Raw genomic sequence first — 19,431 nt, 5'->3', positions numbered from 1 at the left:
CGAAAAGTGATTTATTTCCCGCCAAACTTCAACATCTCACAATGCATAGGCCATATCTCCGAAAGGGTTTGTATACCATCTTTGTCTTTTCATAGACGTGGTGAAGCAGAGTGGCGCAGCGGAAGCGTGCTGGGCCCATAACCCAGAGGTCGATGGATCGAAACCATCCTCTGCTACTTTTTTTCTTTTTTTCTTTTTCAGCTGGCCCAAGCATGGGCTGTTGCCATGAAGATGAAATAAAATGGCGACCCAGTTTTGGGGGCAAGATTTTTTGAAGGAAAAGCAAAAAAATCGATTATCGATTGTCAAAGTGCCGTTCCTTTTCAACCAAGGAAAGCACTTCGAACTTGAAGGGAGATTTTCTGGCCTTCATAAACAGAAGGTTGTGCATTTTGGTGACGATTGCCATTAGATAATAGTGCTGGCATCGACCGCATCTATAGCTTTAGTTGTTGGTTTTAGAGTCTGAACAGTCGAATTCGTGGGATAGAAATTCCTTCTGTTCCTTTGCCGAACACACGAAGTGTTTGGAGAGAAGTAGAAAATGGGAGACAGTAAGTTCTGCATGTTCTACAGTTTCATGTTGCTGCGGAATGCAGCCTAATCCTCTCCGGTTCTTTCTCTTTCTTACCACTGCTCGTAGATTACGGAAACTCCTACGGCGGGAGGTAAATACTAAAATATTACTAATTACCAATAGGTATCAAGGGGTATTTTGATTTGTACGGGCACATACAATCAGTCACATTTCCCAACAGAAGGAAGTACATGTAGAGCTCTAATATGGGCGTCATGGCGACCCTAAGGATGCACGATCTGGTGCTAGAGTAGGCGAGGAGCACAACCTGTGAAAACCATACATCATGCACTATTGCACATGCAGCCCTGTGCCTGCTTGCCCAGCAATGCGCGGGCCTGCATGACATCTCAATGTTTCAAATGCGGTACTCCTGCCAGGCATATATTCCTGGACACGAGTTTCATACAGCCTTTAGTATGCTCTCAAGGCACGTTGTGATGGTGGAAGCACTGTCGAAAGTTTCGCCATGCACAGTATGCGTGGACATCCACACACCATAGCCACCCGAGACTTGTTCAATCTGATATCCTGAGAACCAGATGCAGCTCCTATGCTTTCCAAGATTAGTTGCAATTTTTGCCGCAAATCATGCTAGTAATTACCGCAACTTCAGCCGCGGATCATGATGCTTATTTTCTTCCGCTATTGTCCCCGGGCACAGTGCTGAGCCAGACCCTTGTCCCAGAACGAAATTGAAGATCTGATTTGTGTTCTCTCTCCTTTCCCCGTCAGCTATGGTGCCGGTGCGGTTGGTGCATCAGGCTACTCCCAGCAACAGCCACAACAGCAACAGGCTGCTGGTAGCTATGGCAACTACGGTGGCCAGCAACAACAGCAAGGTATGTGGACGGTGTCGGTCAACGTAGCCCTTCAACCAATGTATAATACTATTATAACACCTTACTTCCGCGCTCAAAGATGTGTGTGCTTATAATTTTACGAAATGCTGCTGTGTGAGAGTGTTAGTGTTGTGCGTAGGTTTCGTGGTAGCAAGTCTTCAGTGTACAATCATCTGCTAGCTAGTCCTGATTGTTGCAATTCGTATTCCGACTCTTCGTTCACTGTATTGTGCCGTGGTCGTCATGGTTATGGACTACAGTTAAAAGTGTTGGAAGCTATCTATCAGCGTCTGTACAAGCCTAATTTGTGTGTACAGAAAGATAGTATAATTGGGTTGAAATTGTTCAAGTAACGTGTCGTGTTTAGTGCGGCCAAGCTTGGCCGTTAATGTTCTAGGTGTAATGTACTGCTGTTATGTGTTATCACGTTGTCTTTCCTTCCTTTCTCCTTTGTTCATTTCTCGCTTTGATTGTTAAAATTCACACTTGTAAATTTCACTGTTGTTGCTCTTAGTGTTATTTCTCTAAATGCTACTGTGTTTTGCGGAATCGAGAGGTTATGTATGGTTTGTGTAATGCGTATAAACTACAGTCCATTTCAAAACTATAGACGCGTACCTAGGCAAAAACCGTTATGCCAGCATCTATACCACATAAAATCTGTGATCACTTTGTGCATAAAATTTTCCAAATTGGGCGTCTGTTATCCAATCCTTTAGAAACTATATGAGAGTAATTGTGGAGCGATCCTGAGCAATATTCCGAAAACTATTCTCAAAAAGTTCCAGCCAAATTTGAAATATTTCAAAAACCCTACGCGTCTATAGTTTTGAAATGCACTGTAGTGTTTAAACCGAACACGGATTCTTCGAACGAATAATCTATCGAATAATTTCGCCCTCCATTGAACGAATAATCTATATTCTATCATACGCATGATGGCATTTTTCAACACTTTTTCAGCACTTTTAAGTACTAGTAGTTTTTTTTGAATTTTTTTGAGAGTACATAACCCCCCAGAGTGTGCAACGCCTGATCCAGATCTGCATAGGGTCTTGACTCTTGGTCGAAATTGGTCAAAGACCGAAAATCACATTCACTGCAGCCATGTTTCCCTCGTATGGAAAGAACAGAAGTAATACTAGATACCGATAGGAGATTAAGACTTGGAGGAGAAGAGATTGAGAAGAAATACTGCGAGCAGATCTACGCAGTGCAAATATCAGTAGGGTCAGCACTGAGCATACTGGTAGATCGTTTTTTTGTTTTTGTTTTTTTTTGTTTTTTTTCGATTTCTGATAATTCCTTCGACTATTCGATTATTCGTTCACCCCACGAATAATCTAAATTATTCGATTATTCGATTATTCGTTTCAACACTAGTATAAACATGACTTGGGTGATAGTTTGTTGCATTCCCTGAACATCAAAACTATATTGATACTGTGCTCTTGGTGACTTGAGTATGGCATTTGTAGCATTTACCATTGTCTGTGTTGGTGCAATTCTGGGCATGCATTTAACCGCCTCCCTACAAATATGCGCTCCACTGTGCTAAGCACCTGGCCTCTTGAGTCACAAAAAAAAGTGGCCAACTCTCTCTCTCTCTCCTCCCCCCTCCCCTGGACCACCTTGCGCACACTCTTTCTCTGATATGTACACTGTATGGTGTGTTACACTTTTTCCTGGCCTATTGAGTCACAACAAAGTGGCCAACTCTGCACCCCCCCCTGCGCCACCTTGTGCACACTCTTTCTCTGACACGGTACACTGTCTGGTGTTTTACACTTTTTCACCTCTTGAGTCCAAGGTGGCCAACTCTGCCCCACCACCGCCACCTTGTGCACACTCTTCCTCTGACATGGTACACTGTCTGGTGTTTTATGCTTGCTGCTACAGCAGGCGGATATGGTGCTTCAGCTGCTGCTCCTAGTGCTGGTGCTAGTGCTGGAGGTTACCAGCAACAGAGCTATGGTAATAACTCCACTCCACAGCAACCTGCCGCCGCTGCTAGCTATGGACAGCAGCAGCCCGCAGCAGCAGCAGCGGCTGGCGCAGGAGGGTACAGCGCCGGTGGCACTAGCGGCTACAGTGCCGGTGGCGCCTCCCAGGCATCCTCGTACAGCAGCGGTAGCTCAGCATATGGCTCGTCGCGCGGCGGCAGTTCCGGCTACTCTGCAGGATCATCCAGTGCAGGCGGTGGAAGCTCCGGCTACTCTACGGGATCATCTGGTGCGGGCGGTGGTGGAAGCTCCGGTTACTCTGCGGGATCCTCCAGCACAGGCGGCAGTGGTGGTGGCTCCAGTGGTTCTTACGGTGGCTATGAGCGTGGCGGTGGTAGTGGTAGTGGATATGACCGTGGTCGTGGTACTAGCGGCGGTGGCGGTGATGACCGCGGTGGCAGTGGAGATCGCTACGGTAGCAGGGATAACGATCGCCGTGGTGGCGGCGGCAGTAGCAGCTATGGCGGCGGTCGCGGTGACCGGGACCGTGAGGACCGAGGCTACGGTGGTAGTGGTGGTGGTGGACGAAGCGGTGGCAGCCGCTTTGACAGCGATGACAGGTGAGGTTCTCTTGTGGGCCAGATACTCTCTCTCTCTCTCTCTCTCTCTCTCTCTCTCTCTCTCTCTCTCTCTCTCTCTCTCTCTCTCTCTCTCTCTCTCTCTCTCTCTCTCTCTCTCTCTCTCTCTCTCTCTCTCTCTCTCTCTTTCTCTCTCTCTCACTCTCGTTGTTTTGGTCGACTGTTGTACTGTCTTACTTGGGTAGTCGGATCTGCGTTGAGAAAGCTGGTCAGCTGCCATGCTTGGTGAGTTTGTACTCGATTAGCGTCTGCTTGTCCCCCACAAATTCGAATGGCAACGTGGAAGGCCAGGGTGCAATTCAATTGGTTCCCTCGCTGAAGTTCTTTGGTTCCCTCGCTGAAGTTCTTTGGTTGGCTAACAGTTCATTCTGCTGTGTAGATGGTTTTTTGGGCTTGAGGGTATCTCAAAGGAGAATGTATTCTGCTACTTTTACAGCAAAACTGATAATGAAAGTACTTCGTTTTTTTTTAAGTAGACAGACTACAAATGATTTTCTGTAGCCTTAGATTTCCAGCGGGTTGTGATCCTCATGCAGAGGTTCACTGCTCACAAACTAGGCAATGGAAGTTGGGAGGTTCTGGTACTGTGTGGCGCGTTCCCCAATTTCTTTTGCTCTATCTGGCCTTGGTCCGACATGTTGACGTTTCAGCTCTGCGTATATTCTGCGTAAAGCCTGCTGCATGCTTCACGCCGCGTGCGGGAAACACATCGCATGATGTGCCAAACCTGTTGAACTGTAGTTAACGTTTTTCTGTGATGCGGCGCATTTCCCGTACGCGAAGTGAAGTGTGAACCAGGGTGCGATGTAATGCCAACATGCGCATAGTTCTTTCTGTACAACGACCCCAACAACAGCAGCAGTAGCAGCAATATTAGCAGCAGCAACACTAGCTCTGTTGTCCCTGACCTTTTTTTGAGAATACTACGGATTTGCAACAGCAACAGCAAACACACAATAAGATTGTGTTGTGGAATCTGTTGTGAAATACACTGTCCCTTAGCAATACTTATTCGTTGGACATACTCTCTATTTTCAGAAATTTTCGGTGCTCAATATTTTCGGTATGAGGGCAAAAGGACAGGTTAGGTGGACAGAAAATTTAGGTACAGAGAAGCAGTTTCCTATTGGATTATGTGTGTCAGGGTTTGTTTCGGTGTATTGAAATTTTAGGTATGAAACAAATGCACCGAAAGTACCGAAAATAAAAGTGCACCGAAAATTTATGAAATTACAGTAGTCCACATTCTTATACTTTGATTTACAGGTCGTTCTGAATAAATCTGAGACTTGATTTTCAACAAAACTCAAGGAAGCTGAGTTTCCGTCAAAATTCTCCGGCAAGCCTCTTCGTAATTTACTGTTCAGTTCTGTTTATGAAATTATGATGCTGGAATTGTCAAAGAGAGGGGAGGGGAGCTCCATGTTCAGCCTGGTTTCTTGTTACCAATGTACATAACCAAGAGTGTGGGACTCGACGATGTCCCAGCCCGCGGCGGAATCATTTTGTTGACATGAGTCTTTCACAGCCATCAGGCTCGCTACTGCCGTCATGCATAGTCAGAGATCAAAGTACAGCGAGCTCAGCTTGTACATGACAGCTGCTGAAGTTGTAGCGGACCAGTGAACGGTCAATCCATACGTCCTGAACCTGTTGTACTGAAACTCCGTCTGCAAGATAAACACGGAAAGCCTATGCACTTGATCTTACTTTTGACCAAAAATGCCACAATCAAAAACAACCACATTTCACCTTGGGTGAGCGCATCGCAGCTCAAAGTAGAAGTTGCACACTCTTGGTTATGTACTGTTGTTGTTCTGTATTGTGCTGAGTTGTGGGTTTGTTGCTCCCTTCTGGGCGATTTAAAAATCCGGTTTCAAGCCGAAATCTGACCAAAATTAGGTTTGAAATGCGCCGAATATCATCTTCTTCTCAACGGACTTGCGACTCACAAGACCTCAGTGCATTGACATTCAGTACTGCCGGGCGCCGAAGAAGAACAGATACGTGCTGTACAGCAACTCAGAGCCCAGATGCGCACTGTACGGCAACTCAGAGGCCAGTGCACCACGGGCAACACTCTTAGTATAGGTTATGCAATTACAACACATCATTTGAGATGCTTGGTGCGGAATGGCAAGCTGTGGCACGACATGAACTAGCTTGCCGATCAACACGAGGCCGAAGCATTTTGGTCAGCGGAGCCAGCAGCAGCATGCCATCGCAGCCTCTGCCTTGCATTGTATCCGTCTTCATTTATTTTGTTCTGTTTGTCTGTCGGCTTCCGTTTAAAAACAATTGGTGCGTGCTAAGAGTAAAAAGCGTACGCAATGATGCCACTCGCGTAACCCCTCTGGGTGCTTGAGTACTAGTGCAGTAGAACCCTCCTAATCCAGACACCTTTCTGACCCATCTAGAGCCACAAAAACGGGCTTTTCATCGAAAAATTACCCCAAAAACTATTGGTCTGGCATTACAAATAAAAGTAAAAGGTACTTGCATGCAGTAAGTATGTACATTCCGAGTACCGGGCGATTCCTAGTATCGGGCAGGTCAGGACCGAGCACTGCCCGTAAGGGCCGTAACTAGGAGTCGGATATGGGGATTTTTACTCTAGATGGGTATTATTGGTATCATCAAGAGTAGATAAACAAGAGCGTGTAACTCCGGATCTCTTCCTGCACAATCTGCAGCCCACGGCGGATTTTTTTGTTGACGTCACTTTTTTTAGAGAAACGCGCATTTTGCCGCAGAGCAGTGTGAGAGCATGTGCTGGGCACCGACCTTGTAATGTAAAGCCCGGCCACGTGCACGAGGCAAAACTTTCCAAAGGCTCGCAGCGCGTGCGCGCGTGCGTCGTAGAAAAGATTACGTCAACAAAAAATGCCGCCGTGGGCGAACCCATCCACGAGTTGCACACTCTTGTTTATCTACTCGTGGTACTATCTGACGGCACCAGTTTCGCCCATATTGTAAAGAAAACAAGCCAGCCTGATCCTAGGATTGCGTAGTGGCAAGCTGGTTTTGAAAGAGTGTTGTCGGTACAATATGCTATTGCTGCCCGTTGCTTGCGTGTGTGTATTGTCCCCTTACTAAAGTTACCGAGGAGGTCGCGACAGGGATTCTGCCTCGTCTGGAGCACGGGGTTATGGTAAGTAGTTTCCATGGCAACCTCGTTGAATCAGATTCTGCCGCCGGCACCGCCGCCACCGTCCCGTGGGTGTGTGCGCGCGTGCACGGTTGGGGACGGAGACACAGAGAGCGAGGGGGCGTGTGCGGGACCTCTGGAAACGAGCCGCTCTGGCCGCTCGGTAAAACCTCCCCCTGGCCCGCGGCGGTGGGCAGACACACACACGGTATTCGGTTGTCAAGGTGAATCTGGTATGGTAAGATTGGCACAAGCCGCCTGTATTGTGTGTCTGTATGTGTGTGGGGTTCCGGTGCAGGTGGTCTCTTGCCAGTGCAAACCAAATTCCGAAATTCCAGCTGGAGTAAAAAAAAAAGAAAAGCTGGAGTCGACTGTTCCGCATATGTCCGGATATGGCTGTAAGAGACAGCGCTCACATACATCAGGTGTCCTGTTTCCGTTCGTTTAATCTATAGACATTAATATAAGCAAATGGCCTACGTGTCTGGGGTTGAAGTCCCCGAACCGTGGTGGCAGGTGAAAAGTCCGGCGGGCGCACCCACCCTCAAACTGGTTGCCAGAAATGCACCACCGGAGTGGGCGAACACCAGAAATCAACCGTAAACGAGGCCAAACAGCAATGGATCTGATTTGGCGCTTCCATGGTCATCGGAAACACCGCATTCTTCTCTGCATTGTCCGCAAAAGCGATGTGATTAGGACGAAGAGTATTTACATGTTGACTGTCCCAAACCTTGCTCGGAAATCTACCCATTCCTTTTTTTCCTTGGGGTCAGGGGCAGGGGGGTGTTTGGCTTGGCTTACACTTAATACCAGCGGGCGCTGTGCAAGTTGTCTCTCCTTATGTTTGTAATGTATTGACCCTCTTTGAGAGTTTGCATCCATCATTTTTTGCGGTCCGCACGAGACTCAGCGAGACTGGGTCCGAGGGCTTTGGTTCTACTGGAGCTGTTCATCATTGCGTCCCTGCTATCATTTGAGCCAATGTTTTTAAAAGCGCAAGGTGTCGTCGATTGGGGATCTTATTGTCAAACACTCGGTGTTGAGCATCACACAATAGCCACTGGTGGCAATACACTAAAACACATATTCCTCTATCAAAGTGCTATTTCAACTACGCACGCAAGGTCCCACCCAAGTTCAAAGTTAAGCTCTCGCTCCTGTGCTGTTCCCCGCCTTTTTGCCACTGCTTAGCGCCGGAACATGCGAAACCTCCAAAGCTGGTTGTAGCCGGTTGTAACGCGCACATGCGAACTTTACTTTGCTTTTAGCGCCGGAACGAAAGCTGCGAGTGCCCGAATGCCTGTCCTAAGCTATGGCCTGGTGTGAGAGCGCTATCTGAAAGCCTGGTGTGCCGTAAATAGCAAGATGCGTGTGGCTATAATGCATCAGTACTGGTGCAATGCTGGTCTTCTTCTAGTGTGCAATGACAAACCACTGCACTTTGATGTGCAATACTTTGAAATTGCTCCTTGGAGAACAGCTGGCTGACTTTGTATTTAATGTAAAAATGTGTCCTTGCTCCGTTCTGTACTGAAGTGCGTGTGTTGTCTATCTGCTCTGTTTGTTCTTGTGATATCAGATGCTGGTGGCAGTGGTGGTGGCGGCAGTGCTGGTGACAGTGCTGGTGGCTCAGCTGGCGGAGCTTATAGTCATAGTACGTTGTTCTCTGTTTCTTTCTCTCTCTCTCTCTCTCTCTCTCTCTCTCTCTCTCTCTCTCTCTCTCTCTCTCTCTCTCTCTCTCTCTCTCAAACAATGTTTTCCTCGATGACGAGATCATCCTTGCGCACTCAGTGTTGTGACATTCTTTACCCAATGCTGCTGTTGCTACTACTGCTGCTGTTGCTACGGTGGTGCTGTGGTCAGTAAGCCTGGGTGATGTTTGTTCAACGTGCCGATATCTTCTGGGACCTCTGGTTGTGGTGCAGTGTGTGCGCCCGACCCGGAGGGCTGAGGGGAGTTCTGTTTTACTGTCCGCTGGACTTGTCAATTCTTGTGTTGTATGTTTTGTCTTAGCTTTCTATGTGGCTGTCTGTCGGTCTGTGTGTGTCTGTGTGTGCGTGTCTGTGTGTGTGCATGGGTGTGTGTGTGTGTGCCTGTGCCTGTATCGCAGGCCGTGAGTTGGCACCAGGCAAGATCATTGCAGAGGACACTGTCTTCATAAGTGGCATGCCCAAGTCAGTCACTGTTGAGCAAGTCAAGGACCATTTCGGGGCCATTGGCATCATAGCTGTGAGTAGTAGCATTACCCAAGGCATTGTATACTGTAAAAGCCATATATATATAATAACGAAGTGCTAACTCTAACGAGTTAATGAGGAGAAATCTGTCGTTAAAATAGAAATCGTTATACAGAAATCGATACATTATACTGTCCTATTGAGCGTTGAGAATGAGTGAGAATCGTTACCTTTGGTACACGTAAACTAGTCAATTTTGGGAAATCGTTAGATATGCGCCTCGTTAGAATATGGCTTTTACAGTACTGTATAAGGACATTTTTTTGTTTACGAAATCTTTCGTTAGATCACTCCACCAGCAGGTTCGTTACGTACTAAATTTCGTTTTTGGTCGAGGTCTGTCACCCCGAACTTTCAGAAAAAAGACGTTAGTTTGGTGCAAACTTTAGTTATTCCGTGCCCCCTAACAAATATAGCGAAAGTTAATTCCAAATGAAGCTTTGTACTTATATACAGTATTGGTAGCCTTGTGAAGAAGTCTTTTGGAGCGTCTCGCAATGCTATCCATCTCTAGAATGTCCATGGAAAGTTGTCTTTCCCGTCTGTAGCTTGTGATGTCGTAAAGTACCGGTTGATCCCTGTGAAGTGTGAACGCTACGTCACGGATTTGTATTGTCGAGGTGTTAGTGCCTGAGGTCTGCCCGTTGCCTGCTTTACACGTTTTACTTTGCTGCCGGCAGATGTCATACTTGTATTCTAGGGCTCTTTTCACCATGATGTTGATGTTCCAGGTCAGAGAATCTTGTGCAATTGAAGTGGATTCGGAGTAAAAAGACCGCTATTGGAGTTGGAGGTGTTACGTGCTATACATGGCCTAAAGCAGTTGCCGTTGTGTCCTGTATTAAAGCCTGTCTCTTTTAGAAGCTTGTGTTGAATACAAGCCTGCTTTTCAAGATACACTGTCGGCACATACAAGATACACTGTCGGCACATAAGCCTGGTTTTAGTGTTGACATAGATAGAAATACCTCGGTTGAATACAAGCCTGATGTGAATACAAGCCTAGCTCTGGCATCGGCTTCTACAGGAATAAGCCCCCCCCCCCCCCGTTAATACGCGACATTACTGGTACTGTCAACCTTGTCGAAATGACCACTCCGACGAGTTGGGCACCTGTCCTAGACGACCACTACAACCAGAACACTAGGTAAGGTGACCGCCTCTACGCAGGGAACACATCTTGCCTGATACGGTGATGTCCTGCCTTGTTGTCGGCCTGTATTTTTTTGTTTTTACTGATACCTGTGTGCATTTTGTGTGGCTGTGTGCGTGTGCATGTGCATGTGTTACAACGAACAGCTTGACAAGAAGACGCGCTTGCCCAACATCAAAATCTTCAGCGACGAAAGTGGAGAGTCCAAGGTAGGCGCCGATCATCGATACAGCACCCACTTAGCTCATAATATGAAATATCAAAATGAGCGTCATTTTGTTTGGATTTCTATCCATCACAACCCAACGGACATGGGTGCTCAATATTATGATGGCGATAGATTAAAAGATGCAGTGTGGCTTCGATAGAGCGTGAGCTGTACTCGAGAAAATGAGAAACTATAAATATGTAGTCAATAGGATATTTATATGTATAGTAAAGAAAAAAGGACCAAGGAACTACAAGTTACGTTATAATGTCCACTAGCACTGCCAGTTACTAAACAATCAGCTCATGTGATCACATTGCATGACACTGACCGACAGTACTGACGTTCTACAACCAACTGGCTAACAGCTTTAGTACGTCTTGGATGCGCACTCCATCAGCTTTTCTTTTCTATAATTTTATCCTTGGCTCTCCATCCGAGTCCATACCTATATGTAGCGGTAATTACAAGCCAAGTTCTAACAGAATTTAGAGTCAGAAAGAAATGGGAAAAAATGAGAAGACCAATGGCAGAAGGAGATAATGTTCGGCTAGCTCAACCATAGAAGAACACTTTCAGTAATCTTTTAAACGAATTATTTGAGCAACGAGTGGGCGTGAGCTCCTGTGACAGGGTGTTCCAACGTTTCACGGCGGAAACCACTGTTCGGCAGTCACCAGACGTTCGCCGAGTTAGCAGCACAACATGTTTACAATTGTCATTGCCACAGGTGTTACTGGAAGGTTGGAGGGTTACTCTTATCTTTCAGAAGAGGGCTGATACTGCTGGTCTGGATACGGTGCATAAGGAAACGGAGTTTGCATTTGGCACGTTCAATTTCTGGGGTCACTTGAACATACGTACGTGCTTCCTGTAAATTCTCATCAATACGCAATGTGCAGTCATTATGTTATAGTACGGGCTCAGAGCCTGAGCATTTTGAAAGCGTTTTCGGTTGATGAGAACTCTGAACTCTGCCGTGGCTTTATAGGGATATGAGTGTTGTCTGTGACTGAAAATACAATACGCCTGCATCAGTCGCACTTAATTTATTGTTGGATGTGGCTGGGTGTTATTGGACAGTGTTTGCTGTGTTCTTGTTTCTTGTTCGCAGGGAGAATTCACCGTGAAGTATGACGATCCGCCGGCTGCTGATGGTGCCATTAGCTGGTTCAACAGTAAGTCAGCCATCGGACAGTGTGTGTGTGTGTGTGTGTGTGTGTGTGTGTGTGTGTGTGTGTGTGTGTGTGTGTGTGTGTGTGTGTGCTTTAGAGTGCTGGGGGTCAGCTGGGTACCTGGCAACTCCGGCAGGCACCAGGTGTTCAAGTTCTCCCTGTGTACCACTGTACTTGGCCTGTACTGGCACAGAGGACTACACATTTCCGAGGTATACGTACGATTGAATTCCAATACGAATCAAGAAGAGAAACACCGGGTCCACGCACCCTCTCAACCAGGTCCACGCACCCTCTCAACCAGGTCCACACACCCCTCTCAACCAGGTCCACACACCCTCTCAACCAGGTCCACACACCCTCTCAACCAGGTCAACGCATTCTCTCAACCAGTTCCACACACCCTCTCAACCAGGTCCACACACCCTGTCAACCAGGTCCACGCATTCTCTCAACCAGGTCCACACACCCTCTCAACCAGGTCCACACACCCTCTCAACCAGGTCCACACACCCTCTCAACCAGGTCCACGCATTCTCTCAACCAGGTCCACACACCCTCTCAAGCAGTCTAGTGCATTTTCCAGTCAGCCATCTAGTACAGTCTGCTGTTAGTAACATGTCACCAGAACATACATGTGATGGGTAGAGAGTAGCGAGCATGTGCTCTTTCAAGCCTGTTTTGTGTTGTACTAGCAGCAGCAGCAGCAGCAGCAGTACCCAGCCAGGCTGGTTGTCTTCTTCCTGGTGACAAACTTTTCTGTAAGTGTCACGGTGTACGCGTGTGTGTGTGTGTGTGTATGTGTATCTCTCTGCGTGTGTGTACGTGTGTGTATGTGTGTGTATGTGTGTGTGTGTATGTGTGTGTGTGTGTGTTTGTATGTCGACTCTGGTACATAGATACTGAGTTCATGGGACAGAAGATCAAAGTGGAGAAAGCTGAGAAGAATGCACCATCTGCATACCGCCCACGCGGTCGTGGTGGTTTCGGTGGTGGTGGCGGCGGCGGTGGCCGTGGAGGTGGAGGTGGATTCGGTGGTGGTCGCGGAGGCGGCGGCGGTGACTTTGGTGGCGGTGGTGGTGGACGCGGAGGCGGTCGAGGTAATTTTCTGTGCTGTTAGCTGGAAGTAACGGGGTACACTCATACCTCGTTTATCCGGGCGGTCTGGGACCGGTCAATGCCCGTAGCTTTGAAACGTGCGCAACTCCGAATCACATACATTTTGATTGGGAAAGGCCATAGATATGGCATGTTACGTTACTCGAGGAGGAGAGATTGTTGCATGTTACGTCGCTATTTCCACAAAGCATGATTAAAGAGTAGTAATATCCCGGGGCCCCTAATAAACGTTTCTGAAGGCACCGATCCAGTTCTTTGTCAAGCTGTGACGGCCCTAGCCTAAATATCTGCCGCGTTCTGAGCCATTGTGTGTGTTTGTGTGCGCGCGCGTGTGTTTGTGTGCGCGCGTGTGTGTGTGCGTGTGCCTTCGCATGTTGTTATCCTGTGTGTTCAGGCGGCGGTAACTTCCGTGATGGAGATTGGACTTGTTCCAGGTATGCTGTGTGTGTGCATGCTGTTATTGTTCTTTATGAAAACAGAACATTAGGGGCCGTCCGTGAATATAGAACTTCTTTCACCAAACGAATTATTTTAGTTTGGACCCAACCGCTCCCTCCCTCCCCTCAGAACGTACACAATGTTGACATAATTATACTAAAATACATGCAAACGTCGCAAGTGTGTCACTGCTCTTATTCCTCTGTGCATGTAGCAATGTTTTCTGAAACGAAATTGCTCAACCCCTCCCACCCCATAGCGAAATTATTTTATTTCGTTTTGTGAAAAAACTTCGATATTTGTGGACGACCCCTTAGGCATTTTGAAAATCAATCCGGTTTGAGCTTACTCAGCTAAGTGACATGGCTGGACTCCCTGTAGCATGAATGCCCATTTGACTTGAGTCATCCGCAGCAGGGGGCTGCTCTTTTAGATGCCGAGATACCACACAGCACCTTATACCGATGTTTGTTTGGGGCTCAATCAGTGCTTTGCCGCCAGTTTAGCGTAGTCTGTTACATGGTTTGTGGTTGTTGCTGTCGTTTGCTGTTTGTTTTGTTTTCACTTCACCAGATAGCCAGGTTATTTCTGCCTTCTCATCTAACCGTACGGCTAGACTCCCAATGAAAGATGAATAAAATGTGGTTGTGTTGTGTGTGCGTGCATGTTGTGTGTTGTGTGTGTGTGTGTGTGTGTGTGTGTGTGTTGTGTGCGCGCGCGTGTGTGTGTGTGTGTGTGTGTGTGTGTTGACAGCTGCAATAACGTGAACTTTGCCCGCCGTGACTCTTGCCATCGATGCAGTGCACAGAAACCTGGTATGTAGTACTTGTACATCGTGCAAATAGTTAATTTATTTTAAAGGTTAAAAATTAACTATACAGTCATTATGATCTCTCTCTCTCTCTCTCTCTCTCTCTCTCTCTCTCTCTCTCTCTCCCTCTCCCTCTCTCACACACGCACGCACACACGCACGCACGCACTACATGACCTTCTTGGCTTGGCATATTCTCTCCTCTTCGTCGTGTGCTATAAAAACTGCACTAGTGCATGGATTGTGCTAAATTCTGCATTCTGCATTCTTACTTCCCCATTGCTCTTTGCCCCATTGCCTTTTGAACGCAGCCGGTGAAGGTGGTGATAGCGGTGGTGGTGGTCGTGGCGGCGGTGGTTATCGAGGAGGTGGTGGTTACCGAGGAGGCGGAGGTGGTTACGGCGGCGGTGGCGGAGACAGATATGGCGGTGATCGGTAAGCAGACAGAGTACTGTACATTGTGCAGTGTGCAGTGTACTGCTCAATGAAATCCAGTCATGTCACTCAAGTGCAGTGCTTTGAACTGAAATCCGACCCCTGAGCGCTAGCGCTCTCTATTTCGTAGTGTCACAATCCCGCGTTGGGTCTTTGGAATGTGAGCCGCACCGCTCAGGAGTCGGATTTCAGTTGCCAGCTCTGTACGAACCGGGCGTTGTGTAACCATAGGCCTGCAAACTCTGGGCTGTGAAATGGTGCAAGGTGCAAACTTGAATGACACGACTACTGGATTTCACTGCCCAGGACTGTAATTAGTTGTTGCGGCGTTCTTCGGTGCTTGCCAGTTATCCGGGGAGACGCAATCGATCCCCTGCATAAATCTGTGTATGTTTGGTTTGAGGGGTCTGGGGTGAAATGAACAAATGCCATCTCGAAAAAAATACCGGTATTTACGGATGGCCCCGTATCAGAGTGGTTGCCTTGATGGGTCTTACTGTAAATGCACGTCTCTGTGTCTTGCTTGTGTTTGTGTGCATGTGCAGTGGCGGCCGTGGTAGCTACTAAGTATAAGCAGCAGGAGGGCAGTGACGATAGCAGCAGCAGGAGGGGCAGTGACGATAGCAGCAGCAGGCCAGCACCTTTGCAGCCATTGTCGGCAACCCACCGTCATCACCAGCTACAAGTGACTGTCGGCTGTGAGCATGTCTGCTAGCTCTGTGTGATTGATGCTGGGGCTACATGTACTTTGCTGCTAGCTGCTAGGCTTGAGAACTACAGAGAGAGAGTGAGTGAGTGAGTGAGTGGGGAGCGGTGCTGTCAGCTTTCTCGCATGGTAGCCGGCAGCAGTTGCGGAGCCTGGCTAGCCAGTGCAGTGCACGGCGACGGCCCAAACTCTCTTTCACCGTTGATTGCCTTGGTACCTGCCCCAGTCTGGTGTATGCTTGTTAGTACTGCTAGTCAGCGACAGTGGCGGGTAGTACATTCTTGACAGTGGCAGTATATATTACCTACGCTGATTTCACAAAGCCGCCACCTCAGCGGGCGGCGGTCCTCTTCCGTCCATGACCGTGTGTGTGTGTGTGCGCGCGCGTGTGTGTGTGTGTGCGCGCGTGTGTGTGTGCGTGTGTGTATGTGTGTTTCTTCCTCTTGCATGCATGTCTGTCTGCTTTCCTGCACTCATACGTAGTGGCGTGTGTGCATTTGGTGTATGATCTGCACGCATGTGTGTTTGTGTGGGCCGCCGCGCACACACTCATGCGTGTGTCCGAATGAAGTTCTGCTTCACGATTTATGAATTGCATCCCTGATATACAGACACCATCGGATGGAAACTACGCTATTCGTAGATCCGAGCATTTCTTTTTTATGCGAATTGTCATGAGACAGTACCTGTAGTTGAATTGTTTCGTTTTTCTTTCTTTCTATTTCTTTGTCCGTTCCCGTTCTGATGTGCGTCACGGTAATCGTGTTGCTAAGTGCAATGCTTTTTTTTGTTGCCGAATATCCACTGCCAGCCATGTACATGTACAGTTTTTTTCTCATTGTTTCTTTCGCGTCATTTGGGGGTTTCCACGTACCTGTATGAGTGGTTTCGTCACTTTTGTGCCCTTTCGTTGAATGTTGCATGGCACAGCTCGGCCCGTAAGCGGGGTTGTGAAGTCTGTATCATGTGTCCAGTGCTGCTGCTGCTTGTGTGTGTGTGTGTGTAGTGTGTAGTGTGCATTGGTGGTCAATTCACATGGCTTCGCCAGTTGTGTGGATAAGACAGTTATCTGGCGCACGTCTTGATCTGTCTCATTCAGATCTGATCTTGTCCGCGATCGTTGCTACAAGAGAAAATCTGTGGGTGCACATCCAGTGCATTTGCAGATTTGCGTTCTTCTCTTGCGATGGGCGTATGCATGGTACATTTTGTGTGTGTGTGTGTGTGTGTGTGTGTGTGTGTGTGTGTGTGTACCAGTGCATCTAGTGTCTGCTTCTATCAAAGCAGCGTGCTGTCTATACTGATTACCCCAGCAAGTGTAGGGTGCGCATAGATAACTGTCTTGGCCGTTTTATACCGATGTACTCCGTGTGGTGTAGACCAGGTGTGCATTGGTGGTCGATTCACATGGCTTCGCCAGTTGTGTGGATTGGACAGTTATCTGGCGCAAGTCTCGATCTGTCTCATTCAGATCTTGTTCGCTATCGTTGCTATAAGAGAAAATCTGTGGGTGCACATCCAGTGCATTTGCAGATTTGCGTTCTTCTCTTGTGATGGGCGTATGCATGGTGGTGGTAGTGGTGGTGTGTGTGTGCACACATGCTTGTGCGCGTGTAGGGGGGGGGGGGGGATTCGACAGAGGAATACATATTGGATCATGCTGTGTAGTATAAGGACCAATCTGTGAGCTTTCCACGGTGCATTCCAGCAGAGAGAGAGAGAAGAGTTACATTTATAAAGACAGGTAAGTCTGGAAGAGAGGAGCTAGCACCAAAGCTGACGGTTATAATGATAAGAATCTCAAAGTGTACAGCTTATTTAAAAAGAAGCTTATAAAGTCGGATTGGATTTTGACCATCAGAAATTGTCTGGCTTGGATTCAAGTTGAATTAAATTTCGGAAAATCGTTCCTGCCACGGTCTGGCTCATCTCAAAATAAATAACGTAAAGAATCGGAAGCAGCAGCCGCGTTCAGCCTGTTTGTTCATCAATTGAATTAGTTCAGTGGATCAGAGGAGGTGGAACCAGTTCATTAAATAGAGTCCGATAACAAAAAAAGGAAAGTTCACGTGTCACTTCAAACTCAGCCATGTAACTTCAATCAAGAATAATTTAAAACGTATGTTCACTGTTACAATACAGTGCTGGCAACTGAAATCCGACCCCCGAGCGGTGCACTCACATCGCAAAGACCCAACACAGGATTGTAACACTACCAAATAGAGAGCGCTAGAATCTGTACTCATCGCCCAGGGGTCGGATTTCAGTTGCCAGCACTGTCGTAGTCACTGTCACCAGCAGCAGCAGCACCCTGCCAGCACCCTGCCAGCACCCTGCCAGCACCCTGCCAGCACCCTGCCAGGGTCGGACACCAGGAAGTACTGTAGTGTGCTGACAGTGGAATGAAAACCCCACTGCAGTTGCAACGCCTTTCTAAGTGTTCTCAGTAGTTCTTACTGCGGCGGCTTCGTTTAGTGTGTCACTCTACAGCCAGTGACATGGTAGCGTAGCCTGCACACGTACACACCATACCATGTATGCACCCTGGCGTGGCCGACGTTTCCTCAAGACTAGCTAGAGCGACGTCTGAGTCATCAACACTGCAGCATCCCTCGTTGCTCTGGCACTCGGCCACTCGGTGATGAACTGAGTTCTCATCAAGCCCTTGCCTTTGACCATTATCTCACCGCGGTCGACCAGCTTGAAACCACGGCGACGAAGCACATCCCCAGTTTGTACAGTTACCTGTGGACGAGAGAGAGAGGGGGGGGAGAGAGAGAGAGAGAGAGAGAGAGAGAGAGAGAGAGAGAGAGAGATAGATAGAGAGAGAGAGAGAGAGAGAGAGAGAGAGAGAGAGAGAGAGAGAGAGAGAGAGAGAGAGAGAGAGAGAGAGAGAGAGAGAGAGAGAGAGAGAGAGAGAGAGAGAGAGAGAGAGAGAGGGGGAGGGGGGAGGGAGGGAGGGAGGGAGGGAGGGAGGGAGGGAGGGAGGGAGAGAGAGAGAGAGAGAGAGAGAGAGAGAGAGAGAGAGAGGAGAGAGAGGGAGGGAGGGGAGGGAGGGAGGGAGGGAGGGAGGGAGAGAGAGAGAGAGAGAGAGAGAGAGAGAGAGAGAGAGAGAGAGGGAGGGAGGGAGGGAGGAGGGAAGGGAGAGAGAGAGAGAGAGAGAGAGAGAGAGAGAGAGAGAGAGAGAGAGAGAGAGAGAGAGGGGAATTGGACCGACAGACGGACAGACGGACAGACAGACAGACAGACAGACAGACAGACAGGCACAATGGCATAGTGATCGCAGTGTGCATGCATTCTGATCAGTTATGATTTAATATTAATATACTCTGAATTTTTAATGTACAGTCGACTCCTGAGTGATATAACGAATACCACTGTAGAGGAGAATTAGTTCTTTATAGCCGGCGTTCGTTATAACAGAAATGCACTCACACCATACAAGCAGCAAGTCATGACTGGCAAATGGCCCATGACAGTATAACTGCACTTGCCTTGGTTTACATGCAGATCTACAAGATTTTGTTCGTTATAAACGAAAACTGTTCGCTATAGAGGGTCAATTTTGTATGGGTTCAAACAGGGACATGGACTCGGGCTCGCTATATCACAAAATTCGCTACACGCAAGCTCGTTATAAGTGGAGTTGACTGTATTACCAGTCTCCATCTTCAGTCCATTTCAAAACTATAGACGCGTACCTAGGCAAAAACCGTTATGCCAGCATCTATACCAGGGAGTCGTAAAATACCCGGGTATTTTACGACTCCCTGATCTATACCACATACAATCTGTGATCACTTTGTGCATAATTTTTTCCAAATTGGCCGTCTGTTATCCAATCGTTTAGAAATTATATGAGAGTAATTGTGGAGCGGACCTGAGCAATATTCCGAAAACTATTCTCAAAAAGTTGCAGCCAAATTTGAAATATTTCAAAAACACTGCGCGTCTATAGTTTTGAAATGGACTGTAGGCCTATTAGATCACGAATAATT

General features: G+C 47.7%; 2 protein-coding genes and 1 non-coding gene across 5 annotated transcripts in view; 2 read left to right on the top strand and 1 right to left on the bottom strand.

Annotated features, from left to right (window-relative positions):
- Positions 1–104: 104 nt before the first annotated feature.
- Trnam-cau (transfer RNA methionine (anticodon CAU)) lies at positions 105–176 on the top strand. Its single transcript has one exon. It is a non-coding gene; the product is annotated as a tRNA-Met (tRNA).
- A 134-nt stretch (positions 177–310) lies between these two features.
- Positions 311–16,393, top strand: LOC135820784 (RNA-binding protein cabeza-like). Of its 2 annotated transcripts, none has more exons than XM_065333823.1 (14): positions 311–554; positions 644–668; positions 1,313–1,419; positions 3,322–3,982; positions 7,099–7,151; positions 8,731–8,805; positions 9,262–9,380; positions 10,688–10,750; positions 11,864–11,927; positions 12,824–13,024; positions 13,438–13,477; positions 14,235–14,296; positions 14,604–14,727; positions 15,273–16,393. In XM_065333823.1, the coding sequence occupies exons 1-14, from the start codon at positions 545–547 to the stop codon at positions 15,292–15,294; spliced, it is 1,626 nt and encodes a 541-aa protein (XP_065189895.1). In that variant the 5' UTR covers positions 311–544; the 3' UTR covers positions 15,295–16,393. The 2 variants fall into 2 exon arrangements, with proteins under 2 accessions (XP_065189895.1, XP_065189893.1); XM_065333821.1 differs by having other exon boundaries at positions 3,319–3,982.
- Positions 16,394–17,117: 724 nt separating this feature from the next.
- Positions 17,118–19,431, bottom strand: part of LOC135820783 (adenylate cyclase type 8-like) — a 43,836-nt gene continuing 41,522 nt past the window's right edge. For both annotated transcript variants that reach the window (XM_065333819.1, XM_065333820.1), the window contains exon 21: positions 17,118–18,178. In XM_065333819.1, coding sequence (XP_065189891.1) covers positions 18,008–18,178 — 171 coding nt within the window. In that variant the 3' untranslated portion in view covers positions 17,118–18,007. The remainder of the gene's footprint in view (positions 18,179–19,431) is intronic.

The sequence above is a fragment of the Sycon ciliatum genome, chromosome 7, assembly GCF_964019385.1.
Source record: "Sycon ciliatum chromosome 7, ocSycCili1.1, whole genome shotgun sequence".
In the NCBI taxonomy this organism is placed as follows: Eukaryota; Metazoa; Porifera; class Calcarea; order Leucosolenida; family Sycettidae; genus Sycon; species Sycon ciliatum.
Note: the sequence above shows the minus strand (reverse complement) of the source record. Positions and strands in the feature narration are given on the sequence as shown.